We start from the raw sequence: 15,608 nt of genomic DNA, 5'->3' as shown, positions 1-15,608 counted from the left end.
TGGCAAAGATTTGAAAATGAGGACTGATTAACTCTCAAAACATGTATCCTTTTGCCATGCTTTATAAAACACCCATGATTTCATTAAATGTCAATACTGTGTTATATTTAGTGAATAAAACACTGCATAAAAACTACTGTCTCCAGCTTTAATAGATAAAAAATATGCCATATCTCCGTCTCTGCAGTGTGTTGTTGCTGCAGTGTGCATCAGTGTGATTTATGATTTGTTCAGTGGTGGGAAATGACAGTGGCATGTCTTGGTCTATGAACTGTATAAATGTGCCTGTAGCCAAATTACCTCCCCTCCTCATCCTACTCCCACCTCCTAACACTTGTTGCATTAAGGTCTTATGTTCTTCAAAAAGAAATCTGAAGTTGTGAGATACAGTCAGTAGTTCACAGTTCAGCTGCCAAAAATGTATGGCAGAGATACAGACTGAATGTTTCCAGACGCCTACATAAACTTTCATCCATTAGGGAAAAAAAATATCTCAACACATGCATTTGAAACGATCCCAACTTCAGAAAATGTAATTTTAAGTAAATTATTCATCTCTTTGGTGTTAAAATCTTGGTTGCAAAGCAAGTAAAGAATCTTGAAGGTGTCAGACTATTAGGATTAGTCTAACAGACACAGATGCAGATCTCTCTAATCAGTTGATAGAAAAGCATTGCTAATTTAATTGACTTTTTAAAATGGATTGTTTTCTAATACATAGACTGAGGCCAAAAAGAGACAGCCACAAGCTCTTGACAGTGGAGAGGAAACACTGCAGTGAAGCTGCCAGAGCCTGGCTGCTGGCACTCAGGATACAGTCCAAGATGTGAGATTAGGCTCAGCACCACACTGAGACTGGACTCTGGTGTTATTGAGAAAACTCTAATTTTAGCACTAATCCAACAATATCACCAATAAGAGCATCTACTAATGTAAGCACAGCTACTTGTATGCATGGCAAATATTTATATGCAGTTATATGCATACATTTTGAATACAAATAAACCTGCAAAAGGTTCTTCTAATTGTGGACCTGTTTCTCACCACATTACTCGACACAATTAAACTCATAAAGCAGCTGATACTCTTTTTATTTTTTTTTTAAATAAATAAATAAAAAGATTATTATGACCAAGGTACATACTCTGAAAACATTTTACAGTTGAAAACTGTCAGTGTTCTCTGGTGGGCAAACTATGTACCGTTGACACTCTATAAATTATCTCAAACCTTTTTTGGCATTTCTATATACACAAGATATCTGTAATAAGCTTACCAGCTGAAAACAAAATCATCCTGGCCAATTTACCTGTCTAGCTTTATAACAAATCATAATATTATGTAATGTTTTTTCCTGCTTGTCTTTAAATGTATCTCACTGAAGAAGAAAGAATGAACTACCCAAAGGAAGAGTATATATGGCTGCATGTAACAGTCTGTTTGGATACAAACTGGTTAGCGAAACCAGATAAAACCAGATAACAAGACAACAACCCCATGTCATTAAAAACACAACAGTCATACTTTTAAATGTATGAGAATTAATTCATCTCACACTTTTGTAGACTAGAGTAAATATGATTTATGCATTAATAATGCCTAATAACAATAACCTTTTTAAACTATTGTACAAGTGCCTTTTAATCTCAGAGAGAGATTGCAGAGTGGGTAGAAAGAAGTGCAATGTGTGCAGAAAGTGGCCTTGGTTTGATATTAATGGAGGCTAAGCATCCCTAAGCCAAACGCCTCTAATCATATCCTGCCAGTTTCCTCACTCTCCAGAGATCCACATCACCTTTGTACCAGCAGGTGGCACCAAGTCCCTTCTATGCTGGAGTCAAATTTGGTAGTACTAAGGCCTGTAAAGGCAGGTCATGTTGATACAAACCATCATGTCATGATTTCTCTCTGAGATATGACAGACATTTATTTCATGCTGTCAGTTCCTCGACTAACAGGCTGAGCTGGCCATCAGCACCCTGCAGCAGCCTGCAGCATCTCATAACGAAGGCTGCTCTTCTTCTCTGCTGTGGTTAACACGGCACAACACTGACATTATGTGCCAAAAAGGATGTTGGTTTCACAGTCAGAAAATAAACCCACCCAAGGAAGGAAGACTTCACAGAGACACCCAAAGAAACAATATGTATGAAGTGACGAATTTGAGTTTTGGAGATTAAATAACAGCTCTGAGAATTTAATTTATGTAAGTGTGTAAATTGTTATTAATCTAATCAGTGAATTAAGAGCATGCTTTACAGACATGAAATGCACAAAATTAACATTAAAACAACAAGCGGCCATAAGCACAGCTGCGACATTGTTGTTTCCAAATAGATTTTCTAAATGTATCCATGCAAGAGTATCTGTATTCAAAAACATATAGCAAGTCAATGCCCGATTTTGGTTGGAGCACCACTTAAAAGCTTAATGATGTACTAAAGTGTCACTGACCAGTTACAAAGCACACTGTTACTGTGAAGACCCACTGATTTGGATTTGAGATTAATGACAGATTTTGCCTGCATCGTGTCTGCTGTCTGACCTGCTGTTCCTAATTTATTTCCTGTATTTATCAGACCCTTTTGATTTTTGGATTTTCGATTTGATGAAAAACCTCACAGAAAAAAAAAAGCTTATATTTCTAGGTCCAACTCAATTTAATTATTACATCATTGGGCACTGAGCCTAAATGTCCCTCAAGCACAAAAATACGCACTGCTACACTGACGCAAACGCACTCAATAGGTTTTGTGATGAGCCACTGACAAGTGAAAACCGCAGCAAGGTGAGAAACGTCTTAATTCAATCTAATCTCTCACTGTGAGTCATAAGTTGTTAACTGGTTCAAGTTGTGTCATTGTGTGCCTTATAAAAGGACAGGTGGTCGAGCTAACATGCACAATGATTTAAATAAACAAAACAGGCCTTCATGTGAAAAATGATCCATATTGAGCTCTACTCAGCCATAACGGGGTGCATCCTTCCACACCGATGTTTCAGGGCAGCAGCAGTCATGTCTGCAGATGGCAAGCCAGTGGGCAAAGTATCCAAAAGCTGCTTAAATTGAGTTAGTCTGAAACTCTTTGGTCACCTTTGAACGAAAATTGAATTTGTCACATTGTCTAATATGCTGTTTTTCACCTGCAGGTCTCATGCCAGTTACAAAAAAGGGGGGGTTAGGAGGGGTTTCATCAGGGAGTAGTTACAAACATAATCCATTTTTTCAGGTCTGACTAGTCAGAGAAAGAAATAAAGTCCACCGACTGCTAATCATCTAATCATGTCCTGTTCTGCGAATGTGTACCCAGTTTTCTTGTGCTATTCTCTTTACCATAAGCAGTCATTTATTGTGGTATTTGTTTCTGCGAGTACTGTTGATGATTTGGGAATTGCTCATTTTAAGTTGCTCTTGGCATTACTTAAGTGCTTGAAATGTAAAGGCTGAGAATCAGTACAAAGTAAAGCTCCTAAATGTAGAATTAAAAATACATTTAGTTTAACCTTGAGCAAAATAAAGCACACTTAACTGTGGAATCATACAGACTTTAACATAAAACACTTAATGAATCCAGTAGACGGTTAATGGATATTCCATAATCTAATGAGGATGCTATTTCAAACACACACACACACACACACGCATACGCATACACACACACACACACACACACACAGACACACACACACACACTGACACACACACACACACACACTGAATGAAATGAAAGGATGAAGCTATTCAGTAGCTAGATGAGTGAACAAACAAACTTTAAACACTCAGACATTACCACTATGCATATTCAGAGAAAAACAAACACAAATGACCTAATTAATTAAACAAACAAAGACATTAAGAGCAAATTGTTAAGATAATAATGTTGTTACGTCCAGGAGTTAATCCATGTTGAAGTTATAGTCTTAAAAAACAATTAGCAGCCAGATCTTAAGATGGCAATTTGTCTTGGCACATTTCTTATGACCAGTTTTTCACAGCAAATTGAGCTGCAATAAAAATTGGCAGTCAGCTATAACTCTAAATCAGTCCTAGACTGGAGCAGCTCAGGTCCACTTTCTTCTGCAACCACCACATTCACTGAATGCTGTGCAGACATTACTGAAACCATGCGGTGGGGTTTAAATAAATGGCACCTCTTTATAATGGTATCAACAAGTTTCTTCCTCTTTCCCTCTCTCTCTCTCTCTCTCTCACTGACTGTGTGGATCAATACGGTGGCTTTGCAAGTATTTACAATGACTTCCCAGGAAATCACATAGACACATAAAAATGTTCCCTTGAGTGCAAATGGCTGATGACAAAAACATTAAAGCATAAAACACTCCACTGTCCTGGTTCTGTTATTTATGTTTACAACTTCAGTAAGTGACAGTACGCAACTGTTACATCAATTTACTATTTTGCCATAAATCTATCTCAATAAATTGATTGAACAGCTTTGTGGCAAAAGAAAAACAAAGTAGCCGTTCTGACAAAAAAGAATCTAGGCAGAAATTGTATATGACATAAGGCATCATGCCACATTTTATCTGATGCAATCACTCAGCCACAGATACGCACACTTTAATACGAGACACAGTACAGGATTGTCAGGACATTTTGTGTCTGGCAGCTAAATACACTAATGTGAAACCCAAATGCAGTATCAGGGTGACAATAAATAAATCAGCTCATTTAAGTCTTGAATTGGGATGAGAGGCACACATGACCACTTAATATGCAGAACATCCAACGTACAGCCGAGCTCCTATATTGATCTTAATGGCCTACAGGAACAATTAGGCCTCAGTGACTATTGGGACAGCTTCATCTATGCTGCAGGGAAGCTCATTTGCAAATATTCAATATGCACTCACCACTAAGGAAGTGGGGTCTACATTGAGTTGCAAATGATCTATGTTTGATTAGCATGTGGAGTAGAGAAAACGTCCCATAGCCTTTGGTCACTACGTGTTGTTTTGTCCACAGAGGAAGGCCACAACCCACCTGTGCCATGTCACTGTTGTCTGTCTGCCTGGGATTTGTCCTTGCTTTCATCTTGTGCAACCAACCCACTGTTATAGCTCAGCTGCTGGGTTGTTAATTTGCAAGAGCGCTGGGGTTGCAGGTCAGAGAAGGATACAATAAGTAGCAGACACAAAGGCTTTGTTTGGGGCTCTTAAACAACACTATTACGCTGTCGCTCATCATGGCCTTTCTTTCAAATAACACAAACACTTATCTGTATCCTGATATTCAACAAATAACACATAGCAGGTTAGTGTTGGACGTCATCTGTAATTTGACCAGCCTCCCTACTCATGCACACACATACACACATCATCTTCCTACATTGAGCCACCGCTTTGTTCTGACTCGATCTAGTGATAATTGTTCTATGTGGGAGGGCGGCATTAAGAGTTAGAAAGCTAATTCCCGAGCTCCATCTATTGATTTAAAGGCTGCCTGACCCATCTGCTACCAGCTCTCTCATTACTCTGACGATCATGTCTGCCACCACTTCTGGCCTTTGTAAATATGCCGTATTTACCAGTATGCTTCATCAGTGCATGTGACTGTAATAAGTAAGAAGAGGAGGAGGAGGAGAAAGAGGAGGACAGTGTTGTGACAGTGATAACAGAACTATAAATCAGTCTCGTTTTTGCTCTGAGTGGAAATCAGGAAGGTGGGCTGGTCCTCGTGAGTCATTTAGCAGTTTCTACTGTCATGCTTAAGCTTGTTTGCAACACCGGGCACTCAGATGAGTATAAGTCTGTTCATGCATGTATATGTTAGCTGCAGCTGCTTAAAAGGAAACTGGACCCTATTTCCCTATCTTTTTGTGTCTAAGCAACTAATGGGGACAACAATTTTTGAAATTGGTCCAGTATTGAGCGAGAGCGCTGCAGCCAACAGCCACGAAATGTGCTACAATGTAATGCCCTGTCCATGTACATCTACAAAAAGTTCTTGTCTGTGCCACTGACAGGATCAGATTATTATAAGTGTCTGTCAACATTATGGAAAGGCCCCGACAGAAAAATAAACATTGTTCTTTCTACCATTTGCTTGATGCGGTCTGTTTGTTATTGTGCCTCACCGAGTCTCGCTCAAGGAAAAGTCTCATTTAGAAATCTCGGAAGAGTAGACTTTACATAAAACTAAGCTGCAAACTCCTCCCGGCACTCCTTTCTCCAACTCTGTCATGGCTGAATATTAGCTGAGAACAACAGATGAGTGCCGGGAGGAGTTTAGGTGTAGAAAGTGTTTTTCTTTTTTTCTTTGTAGGGTTCTTTCGATAATGTTGCCAGACACTTATATTAATAATGTGAGCCTGTCAGTGGCAAAAAACAAACACTTTCAGTGAACGTCCATTGACAGTGTGCTATTGCCCCAAAGGAATACACTGCAGAATATTTCATGGCCACCAGCTGCAGCGCTCTCTCTCAGTACTGGACCAATTTCCAAAATTGTTGTCCCCATTAGTCACTTCAACACAAAAAGATGGGAAAATGGGGTCCCGGTTGAAATATACTCAAGTTTCCCTTTACCAGAGTGTATGTGAATGAGAATGTGTAATGGGGCCTGCTGAGACTGGAAAAAGCAAAGCTGGTGGGTAACACAATGTCACAGTGAAGAGATCCCATCTAGCAGTACACACAAGGTTCTTCTGACAGACTGAGATATATTTTGGATTTGACCTCAGAGAGCTTTTATAAATGGAAGAGTGTTGTTATCAGAGAGACTAAGACTAGGATCAGATGAGAGATGTGAGATAGATCAGGGACACAGTGCAGGTAAGGTTATCCATCAAGGACTTACTGGGAGGTGATGGGAGGAAGGAAAAGAAGACTCACTGAGGGCAAGGACCGACAGAAACACAGTTTGTGACCTTGCTGGAGGAACACTTCAGACAACATGCTGCAAGACTGACAGAATGAGATGAGCTGAACCAAAATAGAGTAAGACGTTACTTTTGATGAAGTAAAAGTTAATCTGTAATCCACCAAAAAATTAATTTGCCATAATTTTTTTAAATGTGTCCATTCCAGCCTCTACACCGTGACAGTCTGCAACTTTTCCATGTTTCACATCATTTTAAACTAAATGTCTTGTCTTTTTTTTCCACTTTTGCTCAAAATGAGCGTTTGGAAGACAAACATTTTAACTGATTATTTTTTGTTATCATTAGTCACAGTCATAGTTGAATTTGATAGCTTTCGCAATATAATAAGCATGCTCTGTAGGAGTGTTCAGTGTATGTTTATGTGAATTTTATAAGATAATAATTTCCCACAAACATCCAGAGGTGACTGAGGTGACATCCAGAGCTCTATGACAGTGATTAATGACCATTAATCTATTCATGTATTAAAAGTCCATGAATAAAAAGTGAGCTGCTGATTATGGTTTAATGCCTTCGAAAACCTTAAAGATTATTCCAGTGAGTTCAACGCAGTGAAGGATACTTATTTTACATTTTTGGGGAAAACAGGGAACTTTTATCAGATTCTCTGAGTTGAAGTATCAGAATCCGTATCAAGGGAGGAGAAGTCGGATGAAGTATGCAGGTCACTATTTCAATGCACAGCTAAAAGGCAGATAATGCTCACATTTATGAATACAGACACTTAAGGTTTTTGATGCACCTAAGCTGCATGTTGCTGGATGCTGGCAGCTGTTGTGAAAAAGGTGAAGTAAGAGAACTGGACATCAGCTTCAGTCCTTCAGGAAACACTGCAAACAACTTAGCTACCATACTACCTCCTTCAGTTTAAATTAAATCTACATTTACTGCTGAACCTTGCACTCGTCTACAGGTAAAACCACTCGATTCCTCTATCACACGTACTTCACAGGTTCCCATGGCAGAAAAAGGGCACACTCCTCAGTGTGGGAAGCAGACACCCGCCACTAACAGACACTTAATCACTGAGTGTGAGCCAAAAATCTATCAGCATCCCCAAATGGTGCCAGTCATACTTCACATCTCCAATGTGTTTTTTCCCAAAGTTCCTGTTGCCCAGACGGCTGCGAGGTCAGCATCAATCATGTGCTTGTCAGTGTCTGTTACAACTGACAGTCTGTAATGAATCCCTAATTTCAGCTGCCATCAGGACACTTCCAGAACAAGGCCACAGGCTGTTTCAAGTGGCCATGATGCGACTCTAGCAACACAAATCAGATCTCAGTCACAAAAAAAAATACTTTTTTCCTGCAGCATAAAAACACTGCTTATTTCACAGTCATTGCCATATCAAAGTGGACAGTCTCTAAAACCACCCAAAAGTTATGTGATATGCAAAATGTATGGAGCTGCTGTATAAGTGTTTCATCAGTTGTCCCACTTCTCTGGCTATGTCAGTATGGTATTGCAGAGGTCAATTAGCAAAGGTCATTTTCTGTGAAAGAGTTAGAGGCAGGGTGTATGTGCAGAGATTCAACTAATGAGCAGGAATGTGATGTGAGAATGCAGGAGATCAAGGACAAGTTTTGGGAGCAGTGTGATAAGGTAGAATGAGGTGACGAGCAAGCTGGGGTTGTGGTATATAATGTTTACTTGGGTGTGTTTCCATAAGTCACAAGGCTGTGAATTGTCTTCTTTGGCATGAGCTAGACACAGTATAGATATAGTTTCTACAACATCAGCCAAAATCTAACTTTTCCTTTTGAGAATTTTAGGTTTTAGTCAGAAAACATCAGAAAATCAATTAAGCCCAGCAGCTGAAAGCAATCAACAAGCTACAGCAACAAAGAGTAGACTCCGAAAGTGTCTGCCTTGCTTCTTTCAACAATTTGTCAATATTATGAATAATAATTTAATTGAAGGTTTAGAGATTTAACACAAATCCTTATTCTGCCATTACAAAATATTTACCAATATGTATTATAATTGGTTTACTAACTACAAGCCTTCAGTCAGTGGTTTACATGGATTAGACTCTTGTCCTGCCCATGTACATAAAAAAACAGGTGTATTCTCTTCAGGCACTGCCATACACTTTATCTATGAGCCAGTTACATGCATGGGAATACCCTCCATGCATCTTTTACATCTGATATATTTAGCATTAGATTGTGGGTGTATAGCCTCTGTGACACAAAAACCTACTTCTCTGGTTCATAAGTGTTGAATATTTTAAAGTACTCCATATGAGCTGAGCATAAGGGAGGATGGAGGAAGGAGGGGGGAGACCTGAATTGGTACTGTAAACAGAGGGCTGAATCTCTTCTTAAAAGAAAAAAAAAGTTGCTGCCTGTTTTGTTTGTCTTTCATCTGAATAGACATAAATAGGTTACATGCCCTATACTAAAACCAGTGGAGGAATAAGTAGTATTGAGATCCTTTAGTTAAGTGAAAGCAGTAATACCACACTGTGAAAATACTCAATTACAAGACCTACATTGGAAATATTACTTAAATAAAAGTAAAGTATTATGAACTGAAAGTACTACTATGCAGAAAATGAGTGTGATACTATTATATTTTATATTATTGGCCTTTTATTAAAGATATTGTGTAAGCAGTATTTTACTGTAGTTACTATAGTTAAGATGGGGCTAATCTTAACTATTAAGCATACTGTTCAGTTCAATTTAACAATGATTCATATTACATAAGATCATCCTGTTTTGTTTGTAAAACATGAATCTAGAAAGTAACTAGTAACTCTAGCTGTGAAACAAATGAAATGAGGTAAAAAGTTCTGTAAAATGTGTTTGATGGAATATAAAGTATATTAAGTACAAAGCAGCATAAAATGGAAATACTCCAGTGAAGTACAAGTGCCCCAAATTTCTACTTGGGTCAATATAGCCTACTTGGTTACATTGCACCACTGACTAAAACTAATGTGAACACATGGGGGAAAGCACTATAACAGCGCTGATACAAAGGCGTTATTTAGTTCACGTCTGTGGTCAAGCATGGAGATAAAGTATTAGACATTGAAATTGATTGGAGCTTAGAAGAAACCGCTTGATCCCACTTGAGTCCACTTCAGCAGCCCATTAGTCTGGATGCAGCCCTGCCAGGTTAATACAGCCAAAACTCAACACCATGGACAGCGACATTTCCGTCCAGTGAAACATGGGAAAGCAGGCAGCTTAAAATGTGAGGAGTGTATAAATCATTGCACAGCTACATGTTACTCTAATGCCAAAGAGTTAACTACTCACCAATAATCAAAGTCAGCGTTGCGCTAACCGGACATACGGTGTGTGAAACATGGGTCGTCGATGTTTGGCGGAGAAGTCTGAAGAGGAACCGAAAGTAGCTGTTCCCCCTGGCCAGTAAGATAAAGAAGTAACGGTGAGGTATATAATATTCATCTGTTTTGACTTAATCTTCTCCTTCTGCCTTTGTGTAGCAGCTTTATGTGGTTGTATCTGGCTCTGTCTGTTGCCCCCAAACAGTCCAAATAGGTGTTAGCAGCAGTTGCAGAAGTTCATGAGATGCTAACAGTTCACCTGTCATTTTCCCTCGCTTTTTTGGACCCGGATGTTGTCCAGGTGCAGCTGTTTCTGGCTGTCCAACTGGTAGTGTTTTTTTCTTTTGTTAAATTCGGCTTGGTTTGTTTTTGTTTGTTTTGTTTTTTTTATTTTCCGTAATCTGGGGGGCTAACTGTCACAAATATGATCGCATGGACAAAAACTACTGCGCCACCTGACGCTCAGCTACGTTTATACGTCACCGCGTCACATTTGGCTCCAATTGATTTCTACGTGATTTTGTTTGTTTGGGGGGTGAGGGAGGGACGATTTTAGGTCCCTCTCCCTAATAAATTCAGAGTTAAAATGTAGGCTATAGTCCTTCAGTGTATAGTACACAACTAGCAAACTGAGTGATCAGAGTAAACTGGGCATGATAATGGCTTGATTGCTTTAGCCTACAGGTTGATAGAGTAACATGTTTTGTTAACAAGGCCAAACACATCTGAGTTGCAATAGTCTACAGTCATATATTAGTTACTGTGATTTTCAATAATAACATAGCCTACTGTTTATTGTGATTTTCTGGTGTGTTGTACTGTGATTTCTACAGCATGTTGATTACTGTGTTTTTAGACTTAATACACAATGTGATAGGTCCTACTGTGTAAACATATTCATAAATTATGGACTATGGATTTCACGGCCATATTTAGTGGAAGGAAAACAATCAGAGGGAATCCCCATGGGGAGGAGAAACCTGAATGACACCAAACATGGTAGACTGAGTGGCAAGAAATGAGTGCAAGTACAGGTCTAGATGGCTCACTGGACGAAAAACTAAACCACAGTCTAAAGATTTGATAAAGGTAACTCACAAGGGATACGGTAAATTGCGTCCCACTCTGTTAACACAATGCCCCACGTAGGTAACATAGATAAACACATGTATTACCTCACTGGCATTTAGGACCTGCAACTACAAACTATAAAATAAAGCTGTCTCCACTCAATGCTATTTTATAGTGATTTTTTACAGGACACAAAGCTTCAAGAAAAGGTCAGTCAGATAATGATTGAAGGGAAACTCTGCTGAAGACTGAGGGTTAGAAGGTTAACCACAGCAGAGAATGACTACTACAGAGCAGCTGTATGGAGGGAATGAAATCAAGAAGGTTTAGCTCAATGAATATGAAATATGCATTTAACAAAGAGTGTATGAGACGAGTGTGTGAAAAGCGTATTGAAATGTAAGTAAAACCAAAAGAGAACTCATTCAAATATGAAATGGAAAAAGAGACCAAAAGAGGAGAAGCAAAAAAACAGATTCAAACATAGATATTGTTACAACCACGCCTTTCTGCCCACAATGGCTCAACTGGCCACTTCCTGCAGGAGCTGGCAGGGAGGGTCACTGAGGTATTGTGGTGACACCTGGCTAGGCCTCTACCAAGGCTACAAATATCAGTTTTATTATTTCGCTCTCTCTCCAAGTTTCACATCTCTCCACGTTTTGAGTTTGTTTTTTGTTGTTTTTCTGCATTCAACAGTAGCATACATTTTTCTCACACATCCATATACTCCATTTGCTACTGGTGCAGTTACTCTCCACACTTCATGCCTATGTTGTTTGATTTCCAATAAAACATTTAATTGGATATAATGTGGACTTTGTATATTGATTCATAATGTAAGCACTGTGTATTTTAAACCTACCTATGCCTTTTTTAGATGCAACAAAACTCTTGCCATTTTACTGAGATGCATCCAGGTAAAGCCAACACCCCTTATTCATTTTACAGTGTTACAGTTATTGTACATTTGATGTGTAAAAAAGGGTTAGTAGTACAAAAGAAGCTGCAACTTAATATCAAGATGACTCTAACCATTCTCTGTTTCAGCAGGTGCTTTCCCCTGTTGCATGTTTTTAATGTGGCCTTCACACACACACACACACACACACACACACGCACACACACACACACACAACAACATACACATGCACTGATACACATAAACATATTCAAATCCAACTGCATTGCATTGTGAGCAGCTAGATTAAATTTGTTTATTATTTCCTCCAACGAATCAATAATGAAATGACTCCCAGAACTTGGCATCAATCTCCTCCGTCATTTACCTTCCAAATATTTATTCTTTGTTAATTTATAAAATTGTGGCTTGGAGCTCTATGCTCTCATTTTAGTAATGAGGAGTGATATACACTCACCTGATACTGGATTGGTGGTTGACTATAATATTTCATTATGGTGTAGTTATACAGTATGCGTATATCAGTATACAGCCACAGAAATGCACATTCACCAATAGACATTTTTTAGGTAGATTATCTGCCTGCGTGTTGTGATTTTGAACATTTTATCGACTTCCTTCCCACATATTTGAACCCTCCCACACACACACACACACACACACACACACACAGAGAGAGAGAGAGAGAGAGGAATTACTCTCCTTTCATTTTAATTGTCTCTTATCTCAATTCACATCATCTATTATCTTATTTGAACTAATCTTATCTCTCCATCACCTTTATTTCTTCTCATAGCCCAACACCTTATCTCCTCTTTCCCATTTTATTCGTCTGAACTCATTATATAATTCAGAAAGATACTACTGATCTGTGATTGTACTTGCATATAATCAAGCTAACAACAACTCTCTTATCACATTCCCACAGCCTGAGAGGATGAAGCTTTGTTACTGTAAATTAGTGGTTGCCACTGCTCTCTTCTTTCCAGGCATGCGGTAAATCCAACAAATGAGCAACACTTGGATAAACATGGCAACCACAGAAGGTATTTAATGGCTCACACTGAATGCTAAAAGTGTATTTGGCAAAGTGAGATATCAGTGTATTATGTAGCTAAATGAACTGGTGAAATTCTGTGATGAAGTTGCAAGATATATTTCAATGAAGTCGTTAATACTTGTTTTCTTTTACCTCTTCAGCTGATTGCAGTGCACTTCTCCCAGAGATCTAATGGATAAGAGATCTTTGGCACCAAGCCTACTGGCAAGAAGTATACTTGTATGCTAAATCACAGCTAGACATCATTCTGGATGATGCTCAGAGCAGTTTAAGACCACTTCAAGAGTGGTGAGGGGAAAAAAAACCTTTACAATAACTGCTGCAACTGAAAGAGAACTCATTAGGCATTCACAAATACAATATGTATTTTCAATATTATTTAATAATTGACAGTACTATCAAATATCAGGACAGTCTGTCTGAAATGGCATAACCCACTCTGAGATTAGTGGATGGGATTATCACCAGGGGACCAGTTGTGGGTCTAGACATGATCATGAAGTGAAAGCATTACCCATCATACAGCCTTTTCCATATAACTGAACCAGGGTTTTCTCCTAACCCATGGCATGTCATTACCTAGCCTGTTGTTCGTAGCTTTTTCCTGAGGCATACTGACTCAGCACGTTGGGCGGTGAGGGAATATAGATGCCATCAATCTCCAATACTGCTGGTTGTGTTCCTGTTATCCTGTTGCCAACTGGCCACTTTTAATGAAAAGGAAAGACATGACGGACCCTTGAGCATGTGCCTGTTGCAGCGTCTGTCCACAGGCAAGGGCACTGTGACAGATGGACTGTGACGCTATAGGGACAATCCCTTAACTGGAAGAAAAGGATGTGAGCAGGCAAAATGAGGCTGTTAATGAGAGTGTGTAGTCTGTGTTAAAATCCTACCAGACACACAGACATTGATTTAAAATAACCTTACAGAGCCTGGATATATGGCATGGGATGACTGTGATGGTAATATGGTGGAATGATATCAAACCAAGCAGCTTGTGCTGTAATCTTGGCACTGGTGATGATCACATAGGCATACACCGTAACTGGTTGTAGTCACCTGGCCCATTCAGCCATACAAGCGACGGGACAGAGTAAAGAACGCAGTGCATTGGCAAATCAATGTGTGTCACATGATGTGAGAAGCCAGCACGTTGCAGCAGCAGCATCACGAAACTTGTCTGTTTTATTCAATTTTCCAGAGCAATGTAGCCCAGCCCACCTCCTTATGGATTTTAATTGTTGCAATAGCTTTGCTTGGTGTTAACAGATAATCTATCAGATGAGTGTTTTACCACATGCGTCTCTACTCACAGAATCACTTGCGTTTTTACGCAGCTGCTCTTCCTCTCCCATCACCGCGGCCGGGTCCACCACCAGTTTCTCGAAGCACGCAGAGCCGAGAGAGGAGCTCTTCTGCTGGTACATTATCAGCTGGGAAACGGGGAGTTTTGGGCTTCCGTGCGCCGTCAGCTCGGGCTTGCTCCCCGTGGCCCCAGAAGCTGCGCCAAGTGTCTGCCCGTCGCTGCTGGTGCCCGCAACCGAGTCACTTCCAAGTGACTTGTCTGCATCAAAAGGCGCCGGGGGAGAGCAACACAGATTCGGCTGAGACGATGAAAACACCCGGTCCAGCTGTTTCTTTTTCCTCTTAAACATCCATAACCCCGATTCCTTTTTGCTGCCCTCCGCGCCACCGGCACCACGACGCTCCGATCCCAGTTTCGGACTGAGCCATGGCTTGGTTTTCTCCTGGAAATTCTTCCACATTCTCCGCTGATAGGACAGAGACTCTTGCCCCTTAGCAGCGCCTTCATCCTTAGGTGATTTTTGCTCCATGGTGCCGGTGCAGCAGCCAGCCAGCCTGAGCACACTCCGTATAGTGAACGGATGTCACAGTTGTGCTGCTGCAGCACGGGAGCACTTCCACTGATGATCACTTTAGGGCGCCAAGAAGGAGACGCACACTGTGATGATGAAGACTCCCAACGAACCTTGTAGAAGGTTGCCTGTGCAGGCAGTACTGTAAATTGATGTCACACACTGTGCTGCACGCTTTTTAAATGACAAGTTATAGCTTCATCTATTGGAAAACCAATTTTAAAGTTGGAGCTCAGTGTTGACTTAAGCTGGGATACCTAAAAATGTTTGCTAGACGGTAGCTGAATGTCTGTGCGTCTCTGCTCTGTCCACTGTGCTTAACCAGGGTTTGGTCAAACTTCCCCATATGTTCAAATGAAGGACGAACGAAGCACCGCGCCTCCCTCTGGCCAACCATGTAATTTGACTGGATAATCTCTATGCAAGTGATTGCATAATGCAACCCCACAATGCCTCATGGAGAGGT

The 15,608-nt window shown here is 40.0% G+C and overlaps 1 protein-coding gene across 2 annotated transcripts in view; it reads right to left on the bottom strand.

Moving 5' to 3' along the window:
• The window catches only part of LOC133978472 (multiple C2 and transmembrane domain-containing protein 1-like), a 149,126-nt gene extending 134,026 nt beyond the window's left edge, over positions 1-15,100 (bottom strand). For both annotated transcript variants that reach the window (XM_062416716.1, XM_062416715.1), the window contains exon 1: positions 14,579-15,100. In XM_062416716.1, the coding sequence (XP_062272700.1) occupies positions 14,579-15,100 (522 nt within the window). The remainder of the gene's footprint in view (positions 1-14,578) is intronic.
• Positions 15,101-15,608: the final 508 nt, after the last annotated feature.

The sequence above is a fragment of the Scomber scombrus genome, chromosome 4 (genome assembly GCF_963691925.1).
Source record: "Scomber scombrus chromosome 4, fScoSco1.1, whole genome shotgun sequence".
Classification (NCBI taxonomy): domain Eukaryota; kingdom Metazoa; phylum Chordata; class Actinopteri; order Scombriformes; family Scombridae; genus Scomber; species Scomber scombrus.
The sequence above is the reverse complement of the archived record's forward strand: the minus strand, read 5'-3'. Positions and strand labels throughout refer to the sequence as shown.